Here is a 26,399-nt window from a genome sequence, read left to right on the forward strand (position 1 = left end):
TATTGAGGCCATTCACCTTTTCATTCGAGTTCTGCTCTCAAAAGTCACCTCAGTGGAAATTTTTCAATCTCGCTGCCAAAATGCTCTCTGTGAGCGAGGAGGCGAGGGAATATAAATTGAGAGCTTACTGCGTGCGGTTGCTCGGCCCGAACCCGCCATCGTGTGCTCAGCGCTCCGTGTTGGAACGGGGGTGTCTCCCTTCCTCTCCGATTACGCGGTGCACTGGCCGTGTGAGGTGCCTGCATGCTCTCCTGTTGTAATGAGCCAGGCCATAAGCTAATAGAGAGAAACATACTGCATGAGTGTTTGGTGGCCATCACCCCCTCACCTCATGCTTCTCTCTCCTCCTGTGTCAATACTTCCTCCTCTGGGTGGGTTGAGGCTCGACCCGCCTCTCCCCAGAGTTCGGTGCCCCATTTCCCCTCTGGCTTAATTAAAGGCTTAAAACAATGCTCTTGCGATGGGGGGCGACCCTACACCACCAGAGCAAACATCCATTTGTGTTTCTCTGCTGTCAGGAGCAAAAGTGAGATAAATTATCAAAGAGATGCGAGCTGGAGTGCAGCATATGATGGATCTGGCCCCGCTCTCCAATCACCGCTTTTTCATTTCCGCTAAGATTCCACCTCATTTGCTCTCAAACGTAAGATGGATATTGAGGCGGGCTTTGGGGAATCTACAGCTCCCAGACACAGTAATTTACTAATATATCAATTTTAAAGCTTCCATTTGTTGTTACTTGACGTGAAAAATTGCTTCAGTTGATAAATGCTTGGCGATAATGATGAAGCGATTGCTGCCCATTAAGTGACTGACTTCCACAGGCAGCATAGTTATTGTAGCATTTTATTTAGTTTCACTTCTGATGAAGTCACAGATTTGACCTTTTTTACCTTTTAGCTCTTTGCCCGTGTTGTTTTAGTCTGTTAGCTCTCTGTCCTGCACCTTTTCTGTTTTCCTCGTGATTGCCTTCCATCCTTTCTCTCACCTTTTGCAAAAATAAAAATAAGAGTTGTCATGGTAACGTTGCCAGGTTCACCCTGAGATAAAAATGGAGAGATGAGCAATGAGAGGAAGCGCTGGCCTTTGAGTTTTTCTGGTTCATCCCAACTGTTGATGGGCCTGTGGATGACAATGAAGGCTGCCCCCCACCATGCTGCTCTGCACCCATAAAATTAGCAGGAGACCTCAACGGAGCACGTCTGAACTTTTCTATTTCCCCACATCTCTATTTCTGACATTATACCTTAACAGCTGCTGTAGCATGTGTTCTTGTTCTACATTTAGCTCTTAATTGCTGCACAGTGAAAGGTCTAAATCCTCTTTTTTGGGGGGAGCCAAATTGCCTGAATGTCCAAATCTTAGACTGCATCCAGCTGGGAATATGATAGCTAGATCCCTCACCTGTATTTAATTTGCTTTGGATTTGCCAGCTGATGCTAGTCCTTCCAGCAGCACTTACATTCATATGCAAGTTTAAGAACCACTCGTGAGCAACACTTTGCATCAAAAATCAATGGTAACATTTTGTGCTTGTTTGTGCATGTGTGTGTGTGTGTGTGCGTGCTTGATTGAACATTGGTAGCGAGCTTAAGGGGCTTATGCTACTGTATGCAGTGCTGGAGCCTTGTGACAAGTCCCATACTGAGGCTTACAGCATGTAAAGTTTGCTCCGAAGACTCTTTATCTCAGGGATTCATTCGCGGCTGAAGAGATAGCAACGGGCGAGTGTGGGATACCCTTCAGCCTCTCCAGTGTGCATGGTTAGAGAAGCTGCTGCAGCAGGCGGCGATGACTTCTAAAGGCTTCTTCTGCCTGCTTTGAAGCACTCACCCCTTTTATTTACAAAGTGACTGCCCAGTGTGAAAGGGATTGCTGCTGCAGCAAGTCCGCGTCTCTCATAGCGGCTACAGCTACGAGTCTTCCAACTTTGAATGAAGAAAAAGCTCAATTGTGGAGATGAAGGGTTTTTAGTAGTAGTAATGTTGCTGTCATGGGAATGAACATGACATCTTATGAGCCGTAACCAAAAGCCACTCACCTATTTTTAACACGGTCCTCCAGGTTGTCCATATGGCTTTTATTCCTCCATCTTCTTACAAACCCTCTAACCAGGTCGTAGCTGAATGTGCTCACTATCTGGGGCTGACTGAGGCTTACGTGCCCTCACAGATGAGTCTCGCCCTCCGCTCTTTAGAAAAACATTCTCACATTAATATAACATGAGTCACGATGGTTTCTGTGAAGCATTACGGAGAGATAAGTGAAGTCATCAGTGCTGCGTAGCATAAGAAAGAAAGTGAAGGAAGCATCAATTATAGACGCATGAATTAGTGTTTGTTTGGGTGTCTGTTGCATGAATATCTTATGGCTGGTGTTATGATGTCATCATAATGGCAGTATATATAATATTAATGAAGAAATGCACCTTTGTCTAAAATCACTAAAATAATGACAAGCACCTCAGGTGAATGGGGTGAGGGTCAGGTGAATGGGGTGAGGGTCAGGTGAAAGGGGTGAGGGTCAGGTGAATGGGGTGAGGGTCAGGTGAATGGGGTGAGGGTCAGGTGAATGGGGTGAGGGTCAGGTGAATGAGGTGAGGGTCAGGAGAGGCAGCAGTGTGTGTGTTTCTGCTTCACTGGGCCTCATTGGTTTGGGCCTAATTACAGCTCAAGCAGAGGTTCCCAACTGAAATGGCGCTTTGTGAGGATTTACTACCATGAAGCAGCTCAGTTAAGCACAGTCCTTGCTTCGTTTAGGTAGTCCTCATCCGGATTAAAGGGCAACCAGGGTTTGTTCAGGTCTTGTTCAGGTAGATTTAACCAATTTTTCAGCTGTTTGAGGTGCAACTGTGTAAAGGTGTTACAGTAATAAATCTGTGGTCTCCTTCACTTTTGTAGATTAGTTTTAATGTCTTGTTTTATTTTCTTAATGCTAGCTTAATGAACACAGCACAATCGTTTTCTTCTCCATGTCACATCCTGCTACTTCCCAACTTTTGTTTTTCAACTCTCTTCATCGACCAACCTACTGTAGGAACTTCATTCAGTCACGCTAAAGGTCTCCCAGTTTCTCTACTCATTTATTTTCTCCATCATGTCTCTGTCTTTGTCCGTACACATCACCGTCTCGACAGCTGACTGGAAGCTGCAGCCTTCACGTATTCAGACCCACAATTGTGCTCTGCAAAAGTAAAGACATCACTTTAGGGATCTCGCAGGTGTTATAATCAGTGGAGATAAAGAGCCGGGGAGTGGAGGAGAGCAGGTTAATAAGATCAGCCACTGGGTGAACTCGCTACCTTCTCAAACATGGGCGGCCATGCCTGCTTTGGTACTCAGATGCAATCAAGCGGGGACGAGTCAGTATCCATCTAAATCACAGGCACAGGCTCATTGCACCCTCAACCTTCCATTTGGAGTTGGATGCGTACTGAAGGCTCACGTTTCTCTTCTGCAGGGCAGCTTCGTGGCCAGCATGACGGCCATACTGCGGCAGATGGACGACTACCATTACGCCCATCTGATCGGCACGTTTGGGAAGATCCGGAGCGACGTGGTGGTGAGTATTCAGACGCCACATCATCACAGTATGCAACAACTTGTGGCATCCTGGATGTGTCTCCAACTTGCAGCATCCTGGATGTGTCTCCAACTTGCAGCATCCTGGATGTGTCTCCAACTTGCAGCATCCTGGATGTGTCTCCCAAAAATCAAAAGTTAGATTAGATCTGTGTGAGAGAAGCTTTTCATTAAAGTCAGAGAAATTGAATTTCTGTTAGTCCCTGCTTTTGGGCACATGCACAGCATGGTCTTGATGATAAAACTTCTCTAAGGGACGCAGATTACTTGTTGCAACCCAGTGGTAGAGGACAGACCAACCATTTTGATAATATAGGTTTCAGCTCTGAATGATTGGGATTTCTGTGGCCTTACCTGCTGCAGCATTAGCTTTTATATTGGATAGTTTCTTTAAGTAAATCAACATAGATTATTAGACGTGTAGCTGTATAAAGGGCTGTTTCAGGCTCCCCATAGCAGGATATACAATGACTGTGATCAAGCCGGTTGTTTCCACAGATAAACTGTGGCTGAGGCTGGCACGGGCCACGCTGGCTGCAGCCCAAAGGGCTTTGTTGTTTTGCAGTTTTGTCTCTAAACACGCCACCACAAAGCGCAGGAATTCACCTAGGAGTGAGCGTCTACATCCAGAAATAGACGCGCATGCATATTTATGTTTTCAGTATTTAGTTAGAACTAATCCATCAAGAGCTCCAAAGATAAAGTACACCCAGCGAAGGTGCAGCCTGGCTGTACTGATGTGCCCCTGGAGAGACTTAACTTTAAAAACAACACGTGTTTGTAGTTACTGCGTAACGGTGGAGCTGAGTTTCTGTAGATAAGGTGGAGCTGTGCATCTATTGATAGTTTGACAAAACTGTTTAGTATTAGTTGCTCCTAATTATCTCCTGTAACGTCAGGATCCCCGTCCTGTGCCGAGAAAGTTGTAATCTCACTGTACTAACACATGCAAGCGTTAAGAGCACGCCGGATTATTGGCCTCAGGAGCCGCGTGCAGATGGGAAATATGAGTCACCTTGACCTTAAAAACTAATCTAAGCTGTTTCTGCCTCAAAGCCACGAACCGAAACGGTTCATTTCCGATTGCTCTTATCTTGCAAGTGGGAAGAATAACACTTCATCAGTTCATTTTCAATACTTTCTCTCTCTTGCAGGATTTCCTAATGGAAACATTTATCATGTTTAAAGATCTCATTGGGAAAAACGTCTACCCCTCAGACTGGGTCATAATGAACATGATGCAAAATAAGTAAGTACAACGCTACAGCCACACGCGCGCACACAAACCACGCTGCTTTAAACTCGCTACACTGTTGTTGCTAAGGAACAGCAGTCGGGAGCGGGTACTTTCTAATGTTTTTCTCTCCATGCAAATATCGGCACAAGGCCTCAGCAGTGTAGCAATCAGATGAGCAGTCAGCGCAGCCGCAAACAATCAGATGAATTATAGATGCTGGGGTGTATGCTGCCTGCTAATCTCCAAACTTAGCCTCAGCATCCCTTCACTTTGTTGCTTGTTGTGCTGCTGCAGCCTTCTGTTTTATTAATGTGAAGCTTGCCTCATTTCACTTTTGTTGAAAATCTAAAACGAGATGAAATGCGCCGTGCCGTTTTGGAGTCAAGCGCCTCTTTTGCACGTGTCAGAAGAAGTTACTGCTAGAGGAGAATTTAAAGCCTTCCACTTGTGTCTCCTCAGAAGAGATGTGTGCCCTGATGTCTTGTAGTGAACGATGATGCAGTGGCCAAGCATCAGCAGCCAGATGAAAAATCAGGTCTGCTATCTAAGAAAGATAATGCCCTGTCCCCCACCAGCATCCATACATTATTAAGATTAGATACGGGTCTGTTTAACTCAGACGTGCAGGGAATGGTCAGTTATTTTGCTTAAGCAGGGGTTGGAAGGAAATCATCCTTGTAAGCGTTACAAACTGTTCTGTTTCCCACTTTAGCTGCAAGCACTGCTGGGATGCGTTTTGCCTGGGATGATGGCGGCGACCCTGAGATTTGACACACAAGGCGTCACATTGCTTGAATAATGAGGATTTTATCACCTTTTTGTCTGGGAGGTGGTCCAGCGGTCTGGTGTGGGTGTAGAGGGAATAGCTCCAGCCGCTAGACCGGGGTGACACAAACACGGCCTGCTATCATCCATTCATCCATTACTTTAATGGAATAGAACGTAATCAAGATTACAGAAATGGATATAATGCGGATTTCCTCATGACAGCGCCACACCTGGAGCCTGTGTGTGGAGCGGAGCTGCAAAATGGCCATTTAAAGCAGGTGCTGAGCTTGTGCCCAAATGATCCCTGCATCATCAGTCAGTCCAGACTGAAGAAGCCACCTGGACTGGTGGTGAAACGTTTCTACTGAAAGAGGGAAATCCAGTTGACATGACTCAACCTTGAGACCGTGTTGTCCCTGTGTTTGCATGGGGTTCCTGCCACAGTCCAAAAGCATTCCATTACAGTAGGCTGGTGGGAGTCAAGCTGGGGAGGACGCCTGCAGCCCTGACCCTTATGAGGAATGAGCGGCCAGGATGAGGAGAGAGTGACTCAGAATATGCAGCACGTGTTGTTCAACTCGGCGAAAAAGACTGAGTCACCGCAGTGTCTTTGTAGTCGCGCCCATTAACTTCAACTTTCTTTTGACGTCGTCCGTCAGCGTGTGGCTAATTGCTCGTTTCCTTCTCACCGCAGTGAAAGCCCAGGGTGACACATACCTCCATTCCATCCGTGCGCAACAATTTAGGAGCACCAGGTTGTGTCACGCGTCACGCTCTTATTGTGACGCTCCCGTTAATTGGCATATTCTCACCTTATGGAGTTGCTACAAAGGAGCAATAGACGACGTAATAATGATGCTAGTTCGTTAACATCAAAGCTGCGTTTAAATGCAGCAGACTCTGGTGACGAGAGGTCGCCGCTGCGTGTCTTCCGAGCGATCCGCGGGCGACCACGTTGGACAGACACGCGGCCACTCGGAGCGGCAGCAGACGCTCCTTTCATGTCCACACATTACGACGGCACAGCTAACGAGATGTGCAGCGGCGCCGGCGCGGTGGTTTCCTCCCACTCGTTCATCTCCGCCCACCACCTCTCACTTCTTCAGGTTGAACGCCGCCGCTGCTGCCCCTAATTGCCCCAGGGAGCGCAGCGGCAGCGGTTTGCTCCTAACTGCCATTTTCCTCATGTTGACTGGTCATAGTTTAATAGTGACAGCTAATTGGCAGTGGAGACGGACCGACACTTTGGCAGGAAGCACTTTCTCGCATGACCTCTGACAGCTGGATTCAACCAGAATGCATCATGTAGAAGAGCACAGATGGGGATAAAGCATTGCTTTGCTGCTTGAGGGACCAGTAGCCTGTAGGTAAACCCCGGTTTTTGTTAGGGGCACTTCAATTAGCACAGGTTGGCGCTGGCTTAAACATCACAGTCGCTGTTGCTCCCAGGGATGAAAAACCTTGTGTCACCTCTTTTTTTCTTTTCTTTTTTCTTTACAAGACAACAGCAGCTTTGTGCAGTCAGCTAAATGTGCTCCCTTACAGATTTGAATAGTAAACTTTCCAAGAGCCCTGCACTCTTCGACCCGCCCGATAGCCTGAGATGTGCTGAGTCACTGCACACTAAGCGCAGTCATTATCATCAGCCTGAACAATAGTCACTGGAACCGTTTTATTTTGGTGCGTTTATTTCTGTTCAAAGGGAAAGCGCTTGAACCACCGGGCATGTGGTCGCAAGCAGGAGACTCGTGATGATGTACAGTACGCTGTCATTCGTTTGTTAGGAAGTCCTACACAAATTCTGGTATTTAGGTGGAATCTCTTACCTTTTTGAGCATTGACTCAAGTTGAGGATAGAGAATAATTTTTATGCTCGCCAGGAATGTGATCAAACATTTAATACAGTGGATTCGAGTTAACATCAGATGGCCTTTCCCGGAAACAGTTCCTTCCCCCGAATAACACACAAAGTTCCTCACAGAGCTTTAATTACGTGTAAGAACAGTAGATTGGGAGATGAATGGGGAGATTTCAGAGGGCCCTCGTGGCGGATGGAGAGATGAAAGCCCGGGCGAGGCGAAGAGGCAGCTCTTTAACTTGCTAACCCGCGCCATCAGTCCCTCACAGCCTCATTAGGAGGGGCCTTCTGAAGCTGGATGGCTGCCGTTTGGAGTTCTCTCCGCAACTAATCCAGGACCTGGAGGGCAGGTGTGGAGGGAGGTTTTGATCCTGTTTACCCCCATACAGCCCACCACCCGCCAAGTTAAAACACGCCGCCCGTGGGCTTGGCGGCATCTGATATAGACATTCTTCCTCCAACACAGGAGACTTGCCGGACTGTAACGCACAGGAGGCCGGTGCTGCGAACTACTGCTTGGCGTTTGAGTGGCTGTAATCAGACTCCGTCAGCCGGCCTTTAAATGGTGCCCCCTGAAGAGCGATAACGTCCCATGTGATTCCTCACAATGCGGCTTTATCACAGTCATTATCATGCAGCGGCAGCGTGGCTGAACCAGACGCGGTGGAGGCGTTAATATTACAGGTGCATTCATCCTATAGCACAAAGCTCATCTTTAAAATGTAGTAGAAGTATAAAGTAGTCTTGAATATTATCTTAACCTTTGTTGTGAAATGAATTTTTCGAGCGCAGGGCTTCGCGCCTGCCTGTTGGCTGTCGGCGGAACAGGACATGTTTGCAGTACACTCCATGACGGCGCCTTTCACATTGATAACCCAATTGCTTCTGTCTTTAGATCAACAGTCGCGCGGCTTCATCGCGGCATATTTGATGTGGATTTAATTTGGTATTCAGGCCAGCGTTGATACATGCCGCAATCAACTGTGTCTAAAAGGGCGCTCGTAGCATTTATGTCAGCCAGCTAATATGCCAAGGCCCCATAATCATCAATAACACACTCACTGCATTCACTATTAAGCATATGCAACCAAGTAAATAGATGAGATACACAAAGCACAATTTCTTTTCTTCTTAACTTTTTGTATATTTGTAATAAAAAGACGAAGTGTTAAGGTTCAGAATCATTTTTAATTGCTTCATGATTCATCCTCATATCTTTAAATATGCCTCATTATCTCAACGCGCTTCTCTGCGTGAACTTCGCCAGCACTCTGACTCCGGCGCAGACAGTGGGAGCCTGGGAGTTTTGTCTAAATCGCCCCGCGCCGCCTCATTAGAAATCTGTTCACCTTCCGCAGACGTTTGCGCGGATGAAACGCCGCCTCCGCTGCCATTGTTGCGTCTCAGATCTTTGTGTTTAGACGCTGGCAGAGGCTCACGCGCTCCTCTCCGGCGCTGGCGTCTCACTGCCTGGCTCTGCGAAGTTGAAGGGACCTGAGCCCTTTCCCTGCTCGCAGTTTGCACGACATACAGCGAGGCCTCTGGCATCCGTCGCAGCTCATATCCTCTCCCTCTGTCACTTTGTACAGTCTCGCAGACACAATGTGAGGCGTAGCTCACAAACACGCGTCACAGCTGACGTTTTTACTACTGTGGGCTCTGTCATCAGGTATGAGGCAAAGGTCTGGATTTTTTTTTAGCTCTGTCAGTAACATCCAGATGTGCTCATTTTTAACCTATTTGCAAGGAAAGTCAGTTTATTTATAGAATGAATCTTACTCAATAGGCTTAAGCAAGAAAGCAAGAGGGGAAAATAAAACATGCTCCTAATTGACGAAAGCGCGTAATGTTTTTTCAGCTTTAAGATCCAAGGCTCGTTTGTGTTTGCTTTGTATAAGGCCTCATCGTCCCGGCTGGGTTAAGAGGTTTCACTGCCAAAGGTTTAAATGCCGGACTGAGGAGTCTTTTTTCCATCAGTGTAAATGGAAAAGCCTGAACAGATGACAACAGATGAGAGCCGGGCTTTGACTCACCCAGTGATAGTTTGGAGCCATTAGATTTCTTGGGCCGTGTTGCTGGGAATAAATTGTTATAGCCTGGCTTATCTGAAAGGCAATGATAAACTTTAACTAGACATTTATACTTTATTTAAGATGCATTAGACAGAAGATATAACACTGCAGTTATATTTTAGTTAAAATGGAATTTTATGAACTGTTACATAAAGTATCTAAAATAATGATAATCCAATTTAATAGTGGATGGTTTTTGACCTTGCCTTATCTCTGAGCACAGGCAGGTACGCCAGTTATTCAGCAATCGTATGCAAATGGGTCGTGATCATTATCGGCGATGCTCCCTGAACTCAATTAGCAAGTATGATCGGCTGATAACTTTTCATTAGCATACATGCTAGGTGTCTGCCATGCACCTCATCCGACACAGCTCGAGCTGCAGGAAGTCGGCTCGTTGTTCAGTTAGTTTTTTTTTTTATAAATTTAAACAAGTGTGTGAAAAACAAAGCTGTTGTTGAGCGTGCGAGAATGTAAATATACAGCACGCGCTGTATCAGTCAGCGCTAACGGGGCGGTGCACCTGACGCTGACAGCTTGATGGAGCTTGTTTGTGATAATGGCGCCGTATGTATCCCGTGTCAAAAATGAGCCTTATGTGTGGGAAGTCGTGCTCCTCACTGCCTAATTAAAAAGTTAAGCGGTTGCCGAGTTGCGTTTTTGTCTCCCTAAGCAAAAAAAAACGGGGACGCCCGTGATTACTGCAGATGATTAGAGCTACCTTGATTTCCCCGCTGAAGAACATTAGACGGCACGAGGGCAGGCTGTTTTTAGGAATTACATATTTTTAGGGTGTCCCCAGAAATGTTTGGCATCTCGGGTGAAGCCATAAAACAAATGGCTCATGTACAAACCTCAGATTACATTTATATTAGCGGATAAAATTTCCAAGTCGTTAACATTTTGCTCATACGTAATGAAGTTATAAAAAACTGATTTATCATTGTCTCTTTGCAGCCGAGCATCTTTTTTTTTTTTTTTTTCTTTTTCTATTCGACATAATGAATGGCTGTCACAGATGTTGCAAGGCAGCCAAGCTTCCTCCTGCTGGCATTTAGTAAAACAACAAAAACAAACAAGCAGTGTCACAACAATATATAGTTTATAGCATTTCTGTTTGTGCAAGGTCACCATTGCTGCTTCTGTGCGAAGAATATCCCTCTAAATCAATATGGCTATCAATTAGCCTAGGCTAATGTAAATTTGTTCTGAACTTTTCCTCTCGCACTAACTCAAATACAGACCGGGCCAAGTTCTGCTGCTATATGACATTTGCTTTAAACGATTCGTACCTATTACATTAATATATTCCAAGGTTTAAGAAATTAGCACTGAACGCATTTTAATCGTGTTTGAAATGGCCTCGCTACAGCTTCTTAGCGAGAGCCCACCGTGAGGGAGGGTATATTCTATTTTCATCCACCTCATTAAGTTTTTCCCTTTAATTAATGACAGGATGTGCTCACAGAGGAACTGTCCTGTCTGTTCATTAAAGCCCATTATATGTCTGCATTCAGGCTGTCTGCCGGCTCCAAACAGGCTTTTAGGGAGCGGGCTTTGCATTATCTTGTGGCAAAAATAAATCCTAAGCGTGTTTACGTGGGACACACCGCGCTGCAGATCCGCGGTGCGGGGAGCGCAGGAGATTTCATCTGCTCGGATCATCAGCTAATTGTCGTGGAACCGTGAAGCGGCACCTCTACCGGAAAGGGAGATCAAGAAGAAATGGTTGATTGCAGCTGCGTTTCCCCTTTGAGTCATATTTAGCCCGGAGCTGAGAGGAGTATTGATCTCGCTCCTTTCCACGCTGTGATAAAGCGAACTGTGTGCTGCCCCGTGTTTGTGTGCAGAGATTACAGCTATTGGTGATTAGAAATCAGGATAATTCAAGCCATCAGGCCCTCGACATGTAAGCAAGCCTCCCAAGCTGCAATATTTAAATATATTTTATGTGGTGTCAGTGAACATATTAATGGGTCACAGACACAGACTTATTACACCTCAAAACTACCTGTGGCATCATCACGTTTCCAAGCCTCCAGCTACAGTAGTATCAGTGCTGTGTTTAACACAGTGGCTCCCAAATATTTTTATGAAAAACAAATGAATGAGGCCCAAATATTGAGCTGTAATATTTCTGGGCCGACAGGTGCAGTGGATGGAAACACATTTTAGCATTAGTTCAGTGTTAAGCATATCAACTATATTGGCATGTTCACAGCTGCAGAAAATTGAGCGAGTTGTGTGTGTGTGTGTGTGTGTGTGTGTGTGTGTGTGTGTGTGTGTGTGTGTGTGTGTGTGTGTGTGTGTGTGTGTGTGTGTGTGTGTGTGTGTGTGTGTGTGTGTGTGTGTGTGTGTGTGTGTGTGTGTGTGTGTGTGTGTGTTGTTGGGGGGGGGCTAAGCTCGTGCAGACAGGATGGTGGTAATAAGCCGTCTGAGTGCTTCCAAGGCGGGAGGACGGCTCCCGCTCGAGAGCCGGAGAAATAGAGTCCTAATGGCTCATCCAAAGTGTTCGCTCACACTTAACCTTTCCTGCTAATGATTACGCTGACTATTAATATGTATCGCGCGTTGGTCCCAGATAGCATGTAGCCGCAACCGAGCTAAACGTGGGACATGAATATTGTATAGCCCCTAAACGCTGTTCAAGGTCAGTTGGATGGGATGCTGAGGGAATCCCCAGTCCTCCTACTTCTCCACCAACATGTTTTAAGAATCTACGGAGACGAGGCCCAGCGCCGCGGTTTTCATGAAGTTTAGATGATATGTCAGGAATATCTGATTCCTGGGTTCCCGCAGGAGGCCCGGTTCAGCTAAGGTTGTAGCCGGGGCCGTGAATAAGGCGGAGGGGTCTCAGTGCAGCAGATGCTGCTCACCTGCCAGCCTCGGTAATGAGCGTGAGCCTGTGGATGAAGTTCACATGGTGTTTGCATGAAAAGCAACCTGAAAGATAGTATAGTGTAAATAAACTGATGTGGAAACAAAGGTTTTCACAGAGAATAAATAACACTAAACACATGCCTCCCTTCTTTCCAGGGTGTTTCTACGGGCCATTAGTCAGTATGCAGCCGTGTTGAACAAGAAATTCCTGGATCAAACCAACTTTGAGCTCCAGGTAAGAGCTGCATCGATTTTGTTCATTTCATTTCTTAACCTTGGTATCAGACGTCCACACCGCAAGGAACAAGTCCTTTTTTTATATTTGAGACAACGCGGCTCTTTTCTTTCTTTTAAGCGCTATCTATAAAAAAAAAAGCGCCATCCAAATCTTTTTGGATTGCGCTTTTTTTTTTTAATCATCACTTGTCTGCGGCCGCACGCTGTTTTAAAGGCTCCCGATACAACGCTGTCGGACCTTCAGATTGGAAAAAAGAGCAGCGGAGGCAGCAGACATAAAACAGGGAGAGGGAACATAAATTACCGCGTAATGGCTGGCAATTTAATGTGCATTTCTGAATGTTTTAACCTTAACCCCTTTGGGAATAAAGAAACACTTTTTACGTCTTGCTTTTTAAATGCCTGACATATGGAAGCATCTTAATGTTATCAACAACTAAACTGCTCAGCGCTTTAAAAGCATGTTTTTATCTGTATAGAATCATAGTTTTATACATTCAGTATCTACAGTATCTCCATAACAAAGCATTTGCTTTACATTCTTTGAATCCACATAATGCACATCCTGTTTCCTGCTCATGCACAGGCCTTTTGCACAGTGGATGTGAATAATGGCGGCCACAGTAGCTCCTTTTAGCTGCTGTCATTGTTTGATTGAGAGTGCGCTCTGGAGGCCACTGGCCTAAATCACCCACCTCTCTCCAGCATACCCATCTCATCTAAGCGTTCTGATTTAATGAAACTGTAGCGCTTTCCAGCTGCGCGTTGTGATATTGTGTAAAATAGCGAGTTAATTTCTTTTTCCCCTCGTCCGTGTGCGGCAGCTGTGGAACAACTACTTTCACCTGGCTGTGGCCTTCCTCACCCAGGAGTCGCTGCAGCTGGAGAACTTCTCGAGTGACAAACGAGCCAAGATCTTCCACAAGTGAGTACAAGCGCAGTCTAATTCCTTTGGATGTCCTCATTGCACACCATCACGGCCCAAGGTCCCTTCTCTGCATGAGCAGCGCGTGTATAATTCATCACGCAGCGGCTCACAGGAGTATCTGACATCCCATAGCTCCGGCTGAGGCTGTACTCATTGTGTGCCCTTGTGAACAAAGCAGATCCGCCTCAGCCCGGCTGGAGCGTTGTAGGGTTTACTCGCATCTCCGATGGAGGATGAGTTGGGAATCCCTTCCCTGAAGTACTGTACGACAGAGCCTTTCTTACATGTTCAGTAATTTCCCAGAATGCCGCTTGTCTACATAAGTGTTTTCTTATAGACCCTGGTGATGCAGCCAGATGTGTAAACAAATTCTTTCTGGGAACATGTGGCGTTACCTACTGTATGACCAGGAAATTTCATGTTGATCAGCGCTTTATCAGCGTGAACATTAAATAAGCTGTTTTTATCAACTTGTCAGTCTTCCCTGAAAGACGTGACCTCTGTCTTTGGTCCAGTCCACTGGTCTAGATGGTTAATTTGATATTCCCAAATATGCCGTTAAATCACAAGTGTATCTCCCGGAGCAGGCGATGGGGTTATTATACAGACTTTGTCAGTGTCTTTCACCTACCGTCTCCCTCCACCTTCCCCCTCTTACCTCTCTTTCCGTGCATCCCATTTCCTTGTCTGCTGGCGCATGAACTGTCAGTCTCGCCTGCAATACCAATTATCGTGGCTTGCTCGGGAGCAGAGAACAGAGGGGTGAAATCAGAGGCGTGTGGCGCCGCGGCTCTTTAGTGTTCTGCGTCAGCCTCTCTCCCGTGTCACACGTCTCCCAGGGCTCCGTTCCATCACTGTTGTCAGTGTGATCCTCATTTGCCTCCCACATTTGCACCGATAACAGACTGGCAGATATGAACTCCGCGGCCTCGATAGGAGGACGGATTTCAGTAGATTTGGACGCTGCTCATATCCGTGCACATTGTATTGATGCATTTCAATGCTGTCATTGAAGTATTGCCCACAAATGAGGTGCTTTGGCTAATTTGGTTCGTTCACAGCCTCTGAGTCTATAAAAACTAACTGCTTGTTTGTGATGTCGGCATCGCAAGCTGCATAAATGAGCACGGAGCGGTGTCATTGTCAAAGTGAGCCAGCGTGAGTGACGCGGAGAAGAAGTGTCATATTGTCAGGTTTCGTGAGTATCTCGCACTTCCTTTTGCTTTGATGGCATCTCATCTGTTCTTACAGGCCACTGTCTGTCACTCACGTTGTTCTCTCACTCCTGCTGTAGCTGCCACGCTCTCTCCTCCCCCCATCACGTCGAGCCTCCGCATCGCTTTCCCACCTTTTCGTCCCCTCCTTGCTCTTCGCCCCCGACCCGGCTGTGAGCACAACGCCAGCCGCCCGTTACTCTTGGTTAACCTCGCCGTCGGGCTCCTGCGCCGTGACTGACAGGTGTGCGTTGTAGCTGCTGACAGTCGACCGTCGTAGCTGCGTCCGCGGCCGCGTACGGGGGCCGCATCTGTCTCGGCTCAGACGATGACGCGCTGCCTCCTGCTCAGTCATCTGCACTCCCATATGTAGAGACACAAAGCCTAATGCGACAGCGGGCACATATGCTGTGAGCAGACTAATATACATGAATATATTACAACCAACAGCTTTGCAGTAGCTTATATGGCTCTGCGTCTATTTATGCTTTATTTTGCCAATTCTCTGCCCATCGGTCTCCGGCTGCGCAGCACTTCTCTCTCTGACAGCTAAATATGGTTTTTAGACCCGGCCAGGCTGCCAGGAGGTGATGTAACGTCTTAGTTAAAGATTCTTTAAATGGTCTCCTCCTCCTCTCCTTCTTCGCACAATATTGGCAAAGCGATTTATTGGGCTTCAGAAACGACGTCATCGCTACAGAGTGCGGTGAAATGTCGGAGACAGGCGTCGTAAAATCGCCTAAATGACTTCGGTGCCACGACTGGTTGTTTCCCGCTGTCGGCCAGCAGGTTAAATGCAGCACACGGGCAAATCATAGTGTGAATCTGCCTTTCAGCGGAATGTGTGGTTAAAGTTGGCCAGCGGTAGAAATGATCAGAAATCGCTTTCTCTCCGTCGAAGGTAGCTTCTCGTCCGTCGCTCCCTCTCCACCTTCCTTCGCGTTGCTATTAGTCCTCCCTGTGACCTGCGACAGACAGACCAACAGACAGACAGACGGGCTCGGAGCTGCCGCGCGATTGGTTCACGACCCAGACATGGCAGCGCTGATCAGCCTCGGAGCTCCGGCTCGCAGAAGCTCGACAGACTCGCGGTGGGAGTGATCCTTCCAGTGTCTCTTGCACATCTTCGCTTTGTGCACGGACGTTTGACCTGCAGGGAACCGTTGATCAAGCTCCGATGTGACACTAATGTCATGTGTCTGATCAAATGCATAAACAGTGGAGGTAACAGAGCGTAGATGACAGCGCTGCTCTGTGTAGCTTCTCCTAAAATTATTTTATTTTAAACAGCAGCTCTGACTCTGATTCTGACAGCTTGTGTTTAGGCCACAATGCTTTAGAACTAAAAATTCTCTTCAACCGCTGTCTTTTATTGTGGTGTTCAGCCCTGTGTAACATTTTCATCCTGTTTGTATTTCAGGTACCAGGACATGAGGAGACAAATTGGCTTTGAGATCAGGGATATGTGGTACAATCTAGGTAATTTGACTCCAGTGTCACTGTGTTAAACAGTAGTTATTCATGTGTTTTCACAAACGATGTTTATGATTATTCAACGGTTAAGTGCCCTCGCAGCCGTTCCAGCAAAGAACAAGTGCTAAACAAAGATAATCATGTGTTAATTAGCTTCAAGTTGTGTGATGAGAAAGGACCTGAGCAGCCGAGTCTCATTGGAAGGAGATTATAGCGCAGAGCGGGGTGTTGGATTTGGACACCTGTGTCTCCCTTAATGTTGTCTCGTTGCAACCAACCAGTTCTGATCCTTTAATTAGGCCCTTGGGTTGTAGAAATGAAGCTATACTTTATCTGTGCTGTTTGTTATCTACCGCTTGATTGACATGGAAAGCTCTGATGAATGAAACTCAATTTCTTTTTAAATCTGCATGTTTATGCACATATGTATATGTAATTTTCTGCAGTAGATTCATTGTGTTCTGCATCTTTTTTTTCCTATTTAAGGGCCTCACAAGATAAAATTCATTCCAGAGATGGTGGGTCCTATCCTGGAGATGACGCTCGTTCCTGAGATCGAGTTGCGAAAGGCCACCATCCCCATCTTCTTTGACATGATGCAGTGCGAGTTCCACTTCACGTGCAGCTTTCAGCGGGTGCGTGGTCTGAGACGTAAAATGATGACGGCCATTCGCAGGACAGAATGGAGAAATGATAGCATGGGAGTAACAACTAATACATTTAGCAGCAGGTTTTCACGGTCACAAGCTCGCTGCTTGAGCTTTGTGCTGTTTGAAGCACGTGCTCGTGCTGCCTATGTGGTGTTAAATACCAGCTGGTCCTCGTTGTCCCGCGAAGACGGTGGAAGTAATGCACTGAAACTAAACTTATTTGGTCTTTTTCTTACATGGTTTTTAACAAACAAACCAACATGCCACGATATACAGTGAATCACAATTTGTTTCAACAAGTTTTGATTCATTTTTGACATACAAATAAAAGCCATGCGTCACCGTCAGCAGCTCTGTCACCACAGAGGAGGAGGAGGAGGGCAGAAGTCTTAGGACGTAACCTTGTTCTACGATCTAACCCAATTTGCGCAGATAAAGAAAAGCTTTAATAACTAACAGAAAACAGCAGTCCACAGCCAGCTGCGCTGCAAAGAGAGGGACGATTAAAGTCAAAGCGGAGTCGCCTCGGCCGAGCCTTGATGCAGAGGGGGGGGGCAAGAGTGAGACAGGGAGACGGCGTTAATGAATTGAAAAATTAGCCACAGTGATTATTTACGCCTGCTCTGTCTAATTGCAGTTTGAGAACGAGATCATCACCAAGCTGGATCACGAGGTGGAGGGGGGCCGCGGAGACGAGCAGTACAAAGTTCTCTTTCAGAAAATGTAAGTGCTGATTAATGGGCAGGATTACGCCTGAGCCTTGCTAAAGTTAGATAATGCTAATTGCAACATAGCACCCCTCAAAATAATCACAGTGCGACGATCACACGACTTCTCGCCGCCGCCATATTTGCCCTCAGCACAGTTCAAACTGCTCTAAAGGGCAAACGGGAAGGTTTCTCCTGATCCTTACAGGCGAAGTTTGACATTTTTTGACGGAAACCTCTTACTGTAAACGTCCCTCATATTTGACTTCTTCTCCCACACACACAAACACCAGCTTGCTGGAGAACTGCAGGAAGCACATGTACCTGGACAAGAAGGGCGAGAACTTCGTCACCCTGGTGGTTCACCTGCTGGAGAGGCTGCTGGACTACAGGACCATCATGCACGACGAGAACAAGGAGAACCGCATGAGCTGCACCGTCAACGTGCTCGTAAGCGCCAGCGCACGTCGCGTTTATGGCTGATACATAATAATGACGCGCGTCTGCCCGCAGACGAGAAGCAATAACATCCGCCTCCTCGTGTCACAATGCATTAAGGTGTCATCACAGAGCAGCTCACCTGCACGTCCCCCTCCTCAGCCAACTGACATTTGCTCTGGGAGCAGGGAAATGTCAGTTTTGACTCACATGCCCGGCAGTGTTGAAAAGACTACGGGCCGATAATACGACTACAGCATTTGTTTGAGTCATGTTCTGTCACCGCTCCGTCTGATTGTTAGATGTATGTGTTCGGCTTCAGCCCAGAGCGAAGCACGTGTGACAGACTACACGATGACTCTTATTTCAGCCAACTTGCTTTTTATGGTTTCCCCCAGGAAACCAGGACGCGGTGATTTATGGCTACATGGGCCAATTCATTTCTTTCACTTTGTCACATGTATTATTATTATTATTATATATTATAATATGTGAATGCGAATGCACAATAAGCAAAACTCACTTTCTGCAAAATCTGCGAACTTCTCTTTTTGCAGAATTTCTACAAGGAGATAGACAGAGAGGAGATGTACATCAGGTAAGTCTAAGACGCCAGGACACACGTCCTCATCCAGTGCCATTGGCTTTCTGACTGTGGTCACATCTTCTTTCCTGCCAGGTACCTGTACAAGCTGTGTGACCTCCACAAAGAGTGCGACAACTACACGGAGGCAGCCTACACCCTGCTGCTCCACGCGAAGCTGCTCAAGGTGCAGAGACGCGTAGAACGGCGCCGCGTGACCTCAGGTTTTGCGCTGCGTGAATGTTAACACGCAGGTCGGCCTCCGTTTAATCCCATCGTGGCTGCGAAGGGGCCAAACTTGCTGAGCGGCATCTTTTCAAATTACTGCTAGTATCTTTCTCAGAAAAAAAGCTAAGGCATCATTTACAAAAGAAAAAAAAAAGCTGCCACCCGAGGTGCTTCACGATAACGCTGTACTGTACATTCACAGTGTGAGGTGGAAAACGCGCAGGTTGATATCACATATAGTGAAATAGGAATAAATATGTATGAGGTCTCATGGAGCATTTCGTGAGGCAAGATCACAACGCCGCGTCAGCGTCGACCCGCTGCTTGGCGCCGTTCCGCTTGTAGCCCAAAATATATCGCATCCGCGCAGAACGCTCCTCAGACAAAGAGCGGCGGTGTCAATTGGGGTTTGGTGCACTCTGAATTTGGAGTTGTTCCTCTCTGCGTTTCATCCAAAATGTTTTCACCCAACATCTCTTACGTGTTTGCATAAATAGGTAGGTGGCTGCCTCAGCCTCTATGCAGGTCCCGACAGGGAAGCGCGGGCTGTGACTGACGCGCGTTCTCCTCGCTCAGCAGCCGCGTCTTATTATTTTAATTCGGCCCGTCTCACGGCGGCGGTGCTGCTGCTGATCAGCGCGCACGTTCAGAGAGGAATTTACTATTGTGTGCATGAAAACGGGATCCTTTTGTTCACACAGAGTTTTTCTCTTCTCCAGTGAACAGTCCTGTGTAATCTCTGAATCGCTCATGTAAACACGCTTGAATAGGGGATGAATGATGGAGATTTAGTTCTGCTTCCTCCAGCACTTTTTAAAGCCGGTTCCTTCAATAATAAATAATAATATTAATCCAGTTCAGTTCCTTTATCTTTTGTTTCGTCAGTACAGAGTCGCTAAACAGAGACTAAAAGCTGCGTCCAGTTGTAAATAAATCAATAACCTGATGGAAAGCCTCCTATCAGCATTGACAATAACAATGTGCACACCTTTTTTTTTTTACCTGACTTATTGTAATTGTGATCCCTGTGCGCCTCCAAGTCTCTAGCACCGCTTCTGCTGATGCTAAATGCTACCAGCAGAGTTATTGGTCACAGAAAAGTTATATACTCCGTCGATGCTCCCTCTGAGCTGCTCGATATGTATTGGTGCCTTTTTCATTGCCCCTGTCTCCAGTCTCCATCCCGCGCTGCCACGGGGCAGCCCTAAAAAGAATTACACATCCATCTCTCCCATTTGCATTGGCTATAACTCAGTGATTGATTTTTTGTCATCTGAGCCTCTTTTGCTCTCCATTGAATTGCACAGTGTTAACCCCAATGCTAAATTGTCTGTTGTAGTGGTCGGACGAGCAATGTGCAGCCCACCTGACCCAGAGAGACGGATACCAGGCCACCACTCAAGGACAACTCAAGGACCAGCTCTACCAGCAAATTATCAATTACTTTGACAAGGGCAAGGTAAGAGACGCACGCACTCGTGCACGCGCACATGCACACGCACACACACACGGGAGAGGCCATAATCTTGATAAATCCTGGACTCCGAGGGTGCTATTTTTACACGCCGTCATCTGTTAAATACCGATTCTGGCAGGCGAAGGCAGATTTCGAGGAAAAGCAGTTTTCCACTCCTTTTCTGTAGGATCTGCTTTGTAAGTAATCCTCTCCTTTTTGCTGATGTTCGTATGGATGAAAACCACGCGGGACCACACAAGCTAGTGTGTTGTCCCTCACTTATCGTAAAACCCATTTTCTCTGCCAGCGTGCTTTCTCTCTCCTTCTTCCTACTCCTCCCTTTCAGCGCAGGCCATTCATACTGGAGACCAGGGCCTAGTGGCTGAGCTATTCCCCTGCATTGTTCACATTTCATTTTTGAGAAGAAAAACTCGTTTTTCCTGAAGGCTAAGCCTGGAATGTCTCTGCAGGACTGCAGCCAGGGCTTCTCAGAGACGACGTCCCAAAGCTTTGCATGTGTCATCGTTGTTGGGCTGCAGCTCCAGCTGAGAGCGCCTTAGATAAACGTGCACGCAAACGGCGGGGTGATCGGCAAGTGTTACAGCGGCTGCATGAATAGATCAGCGCTCCAGAGAGGCCGGTATCAGCGGAGCTCAGTTCAGAAATCGCTCCCAGATGGTGCTGCCGTCGTGGAGCAGGCTGGACGCGGTCCACCTCCAGCCTGGCCCAGATCGGTTCAGCCTAATCTAGTCTGTCAGGAGGCCACTTAGAAGCCTTTCAACATGTTGAGTAGCCCCCATCTATGTGTGACACCACTCCACTGCGCTGGATTAGTCTCGAGGGTGAATGCATCACTAGAAAAAATGCTTTTCCCCGAAAGGTTGGCGTTTCATTTTTTTTTTGGCTGTTTTAGATCAAAGTAAATCCAAAATAATAGTCACATACATATAAAACAACCAATTCACATGTTTGTTTTCTAAAGAGCTGATTGAACACCTTGTTATTCACACGAGCAGAAAAGGAAGGTTGGAATGATATGATGCTTAATAAATGTCAAATAGCTCATTTGTTTATGTTTCCAATAGATGTGGGAGGAGGCAATCATTCTAGGAAAGGAGCTGGCAGAACAGTACGAGAATGAAATGTTTGACTTTGAGCAGCTCAGTGCGTCCTTGGTAAGTCAGAGAACTTCATTAGCCTTTAACGGTTTTCATGCATAAGAAAGGAAGTTCTCTTGATTATGACGCACCTCTTCTTTACTATTGTGTCTCTCCACAGCGGAAACAGGCCCAGTTCTACGAGAACATAGTGAAGGTCATCCGGCCCAAGCCAGACTACTTCGCCGTGGGCTACTACGGCACCGGGTTCCCCACCTTCCTACGCGTGAGTGCTCCGGCAGCGCCGCGTGGGCGAGCCACTTGTCAAAACAGATAATCAAAAGGTTCAGCAGCGCGTGGGGTTTGTAGAGGCTCAGGCGCCGCTGTGTGAGCTCCACACGTCTAAGTCCTACAGGCTTCAGTCGTCTTTTTTGGCCGCGCTCGCTTATCGCGCATCCCACCTGATCTGGTCGGAGGAACCGTAGCAGCTGTTTCATGTGTGGGCTGTAGAGTCGGTCTGTGGTAATAGATTGGGTGGAAGGAGGCAGCTCCTGTCTCGTCTGCCTCAGCCACATCCGTCAGTGCTGAACACACTAGTCTTCATCATCTGATGCACCTCTGAAGGTGCCGTTTTCCTCCTCTGGGAGAAACAGAACAGGTTTTTATCTCAATAGCAGCACGCGAGCAGCCCCAAAGTCCTGACACAACAGGATGAACGTGAAAGTTCAGTTTGAAGCGCGGCCGTCCTCTGATCATAGCCTTTACATGCTATAATGGGGAACAGCCATTTCACAAGGGTCTTTAGCCACTTTTTGATCTCCACGTGCTCCTCCTCACCCTTTTATCTGCCAGGCCAGAAACTCCATTACAGGCAGGGCAGGCGGCACTGTTCTGATCTAACGGCTGTTTAAACAGCTTCAGGAGTAGATTTGAATCCCTTTATTTCTTTCGCTTGGTTGACCTCACCTGGAGTAAGGACACGGTTGCAGGGTAGACCCGTAAACGACCCATTTATAAGACACGGCGTCGTTTCCCATGCAGCTTTTGTGTGCCTGATTATCGCACAGCAGCGTTTATAATCTAGTGAACTTGTATTTGCTCGTTATTTCTCACAATTATGTCGAGTGGCTTCTGTGACTACACGCGGAAGTATTTGCGTGCGAGTTACTAATTGAGATAAATATAGTTCGGAGGCTTTTTGCTCCGCGCTCCATGCTTCTGTTAGTCTTGCAGCATCGCGGGCTCCTCGCTGAAAAGTCAATTACGTGAGCAAATCGATACTTAGATACACGCATTTTGTATCCACCACCCTTAAGAATTGATTTCATGCAAGATTGGTTAATTCCACCGCTTATGATTTATTAAAGGTTAATATGCTGAGACACGAGGGGAGCTGCTAATTAGAAACTGCTTTAGATTATCGTGTTTGTTTAAATGTGCCGACGCAGCTCAGTTGCTGGTCCCAGTGTGTCCAAACCCTCACGGCTCTTCTCATTGTCTGTGCGTCTGTACTTGTGAGGGTTGTTCCAACAAAGTGGGATTTACTCATCTGAAATCATGATTTCAACCTTGAAGGTTACAATAACTTGTCAATAAGCTGCAGAGCATGACTGAAAACTGTATTTGTTTATTAAGCTCCTCAGTTGCTTTTGGGTTGTAGACATATTCAAACAAAGGCTCCCTCTGTATTTCACATCAGATTTCCTGTACAGGTTTTTCCTTACTTTCCGTCCCATTGATGGACTCATCGTCTGCTCCCTCCTTGTCATATCAATCCTAACCTTTACTTGATCCCTGTTCCTGGTTGCTCCGAGCACCTGGCTCAAAAGGCCACTGGGCGTGTGCGAAGGCTTGTTCGGAACTTATATCCTAACACACAACATGTGGAGACTCTTGAATATGAGCTGTCATGCTGCATCATTCAGAATGTTCCCCAGACGGACCCCTGAGCACATTCAAGGAGATGAAGGAATGGCTGGCTCATACAATTTAAGGAGCACTGTGTGCGTACTTCTCATATCATTTATTTTTGCTTGGGAATGAAACAAGATGACCTTGTGTCAGTTCGATCGTCGGAGTCTGCAGGGGATTGAAGAAAAGCATCCAGATATTTTACATTTTTTGGTAAAGCATCACTGCCAAGAAGGTGAAACACTGATAAAGCATCGTGTTTTTCTTTGTGTTCCATAGTTTTTAACATTATGTATATGTGACATTGTGAATTGTGTCATTGAGGTGACTGTAAACAGCACATGAATGCTCGACAGCGTATTACGAAACTGCTGTCGCTGTTATGAAGAAGGATACGATCTGCAGAGATGGAGAGTGATGCGGTGTCCTCAGCTGGATTTGAATGATGCAGAGGAAGATGTGGTGCAATTCTTCACAGCTGGAAATTGCAGCGATGTATTGTAGGGATTTAGGAGATTCTCCTGTGGCTGGAAAAGATGACGCTGGAAATCGATGCGCTTTTGTCAACTCATCTGTCAAAGCAAATTTGAAAGTGGCCCCGGGCATATTTCATGGCTGCAATTCATTTAATTAGTTCGGGAATTGAGGTGTGTGATGTGCATGAGCATGAAAGCTGGGAATCTGCAAATGGCTGCAGCTACAGTGGTCTCTATGTAACCCATCACACGCAAAGCCTTCAGGTGAATGAGTGAATGAATGAATTTTAACTACTGCATCTGATCTTTAGGGACAGACGGGTTTGCATCTGCTCGCATAACTGTTTTTTATGTATTTCTCGACCTTCAGAACAAGATGTTCATCTACCGTGGGAAGGAGTACGAGCGCAGAGAGGATTTCGTAGCTCGTCTGCTCACGCAGTTCCCCAACGCGGAGGAGATGAAGACGACCACACCACCCAGCGAGGACATAAAGTGCTCCTCTGGACAGTGTATCCTCAGCACGTCGTTGCTTGTGTTAGCGTGTTAGTTATGCTAGTTACGCTAGTTATATTAAGATCCAGCTTCTTCATATGTGTCCTTGACGGCTCTGCTAAAGACCTCCAGTGTTTCACGGTGAAGCCCATCCTGGAGCTGCCTGCCAAGTTCCACAACAAGCCCGTCTCCGAACAGATTTTGAGGTAGGGCGCCCCGGCCTGCACGCAATGCTTCCCAGCATGCATTTCAGCCCTGCAAATCCCAGTGTGCTACACTTCGTTAGCGTGTCTTCACATGTGCGCGGTCGACCGCTGTGGTGAAGCGCGTCGAGTCCTAATGTAGACGTGCTGTGTCTGTGTGGGGTCAGCGGTAGTTGACCTTCTTGTTGCTCTCCTGGTTATTAACTTGGACCAGCCATCTGGCGTTGGCCACTGAGCCAAGCACAACATTGTTCCTCTGACATCATTAATACCTTTGGGTCGTGCACCGGGCCACGGCAAACAGTGGGCCCCCTGCACTCCCATTTGTTTGCCCAATCTGTACCCCAGCCATGCTCTGCACCACTCAGCTGTGCAAATTCAGTTTGATACGCCACCCAATGCATGAGTGGACATAATTAAAAGAAGACATTTACTCGGAAAAACCTTTAGGCAAATATACCTGGGCACTGATCTTATCACAGGCCTGCAGCTCTGGTCACATCCCTCTGCACTGATCCCTTCAGCAGCCTGTTGGCTTGTTTGCCAACTGTGTCTGATTGGAATATGTAACTCTGCTAATAGCCCAGATTAGACGGTCATGTTTAGAGACTGACAGAGAGACTGTGCCACACCAACTGCCTGTCCGTCTCTGTCTCTGCCAGCTTCGTTTTCCAGCTCTCACCATGTTTTCTCCTGATTGTCTCTCTGTCGCTATCGCTTTGTTGTTGTTTTTTCCCTCATTTATTCTCTCATTCTGTGCGGAGGATCGGTGGTGCATAGCAATGAGACTGAGCCGTTTGAGCCAAAGGGTCACAGCGGCAGGCACAGCACGCCGACTCCTGACCTTGCTTTGTCCAGACTATGCTGCTGCATCATCTCCAGCCCCCAGCGAACGCCATGAAAAGGCCCTAATTGGGAGAGCGCTGATTTAAAGCTGCTTTATTTCTGTTTATTGCATCGCTTGCTGCCTTTTTTTTCCAAGCAGGGAAGGAAGCATCTGATTGGCAGCAGAAAAAACCCGGTGTTGTTGGTGTGTGAATGTCTCCAAAACGGCTTCATCTGCTCAATAACAAAACATTAACAGTCTCTAGCAGAAGTTCAAATGTTGCAGCATCCCATCTGTGCGCACACATTTTAGCGACCATATATAAAAGCCAGTGACTCTGGATTCCCTTCATATTTTATTCATAATTGTTTGCTAATAAAGACAGAACCTCTGCTCTCTGAACCATATGGCGTGGCTTTAGGAATTAGCGACGCAATATGCTTTGCGAGGAAGAGAGACCTGCGCTCGTCTCCCCGGGAGGGTGCGAACGTGGATTCCTGTTGGCAGGAGACGCGAGCGCGAGGATGGGAAAAGAGCAAGTTAAGTGTCTGCGTGGGTGGCTGTGTGTTTGCCCAGACAGCTGCTCCCACCGCCACTCGATGTAACTCCATCATTTTCCCAGTGTGAAAACTCCATTAACCTGATTTGGCAAAGGTCGCCCCTGCCCGTCGCCGCGCCGCCTTCACGTGCGCTGCGGATTCGTTACGCGTCTGACACGTCGGCCTGTCATCAGCAGCTGCCGGTGACGTGAGCCAACCAGGAATGTATTTATCATGTAGATGAGGCGGCCGCGCTAAATGCCAGGGTTCTTGGCAGAGCCGGCCAGGAAGGGGGCCTGTCCTGCGTCTGACGCCCAGCAAAGCAATCAACCTCTGAGTCAAGCTGTAGATTGCCCGTAACAGTTTTAATTCACTCAGGTGCTGATTTTCTTGCTTCCCAGCTTCTACACCGTCAATGAAGTCCATAAATTCCAGTATTCCAGGCCAGTGAGGAAGGGAGAGAAGGACCCCGACAATGAATTTGCGGTAATTGCTTGTTTTTTTTAAATATTTGTATTATAGACAGATTGGTAGTCACCAGA

The 26,399-nt window shown here is 47.0% G+C and overlaps 1 protein-coding gene across 2 annotated transcripts in view; it reads left to right on the forward strand.

The window, feature by feature from the left end:
* dock1 (dedicator of cytokinesis 1) overlaps nucleotides 1-26,399 on the forward strand; it is a 101,338-nt gene that overhangs the window by 62,967 nt on the left and 11,972 nt on the right. For both annotated transcript variants that reach the window (XM_029135555.3, XM_029135557.3), the window contains exons 28-43: nucleotides 3,460-3,561; nucleotides 4,736-4,830; nucleotides 12,553-12,631; nucleotides 13,458-13,558; nucleotides 16,196-16,254; nucleotides 16,735-16,883; nucleotides 17,536-17,621; nucleotides 17,899-18,055; nucleotides 18,601-18,641; nucleotides 18,723-18,813; nucleotides 20,194-20,313; nucleotides 21,396-21,485; nucleotides 21,589-21,693; nucleotides 24,165-24,306; nucleotides 24,414-24,495; nucleotides 26,259-26,343. In XM_029135555.3, coding sequence (XP_028991388.1) covers nucleotides 3,460-3,561; nucleotides 4,736-4,830; nucleotides 12,553-12,631; nucleotides 13,458-13,558; nucleotides 16,196-16,254; nucleotides 16,735-16,883; nucleotides 17,536-17,621; nucleotides 17,899-18,055; nucleotides 18,601-18,641; nucleotides 18,723-18,813; nucleotides 20,194-20,313; nucleotides 21,396-21,485; nucleotides 21,589-21,693; nucleotides 24,165-24,306; nucleotides 24,414-24,495; nucleotides 26,259-26,343 — 1,584 coding nt within the window. The remainder of the gene's footprint in view (nucleotides 1-3,459; nucleotides 3,562-4,735; nucleotides 4,831-12,552; nucleotides 12,632-13,457; nucleotides 13,559-16,195; nucleotides 16,255-16,734; nucleotides 16,884-17,535; nucleotides 17,622-17,898; nucleotides 18,056-18,600; nucleotides 18,642-18,722; nucleotides 18,814-20,193; nucleotides 20,314-21,395; nucleotides 21,486-21,588; nucleotides 21,694-24,164; nucleotides 24,307-24,413; nucleotides 24,496-26,258; nucleotides 26,344-26,399) is intronic.

The sequence above is a fragment of the Betta splendens genome, chromosome 19, assembly GCF_900634795.4.
Source record: "Betta splendens chromosome 19, fBetSpl5.4, whole genome shotgun sequence".
In the NCBI taxonomy this organism is placed as follows: Eukaryota; Metazoa; Chordata; class Actinopteri; order Anabantiformes; family Osphronemidae; genus Betta; species Betta splendens.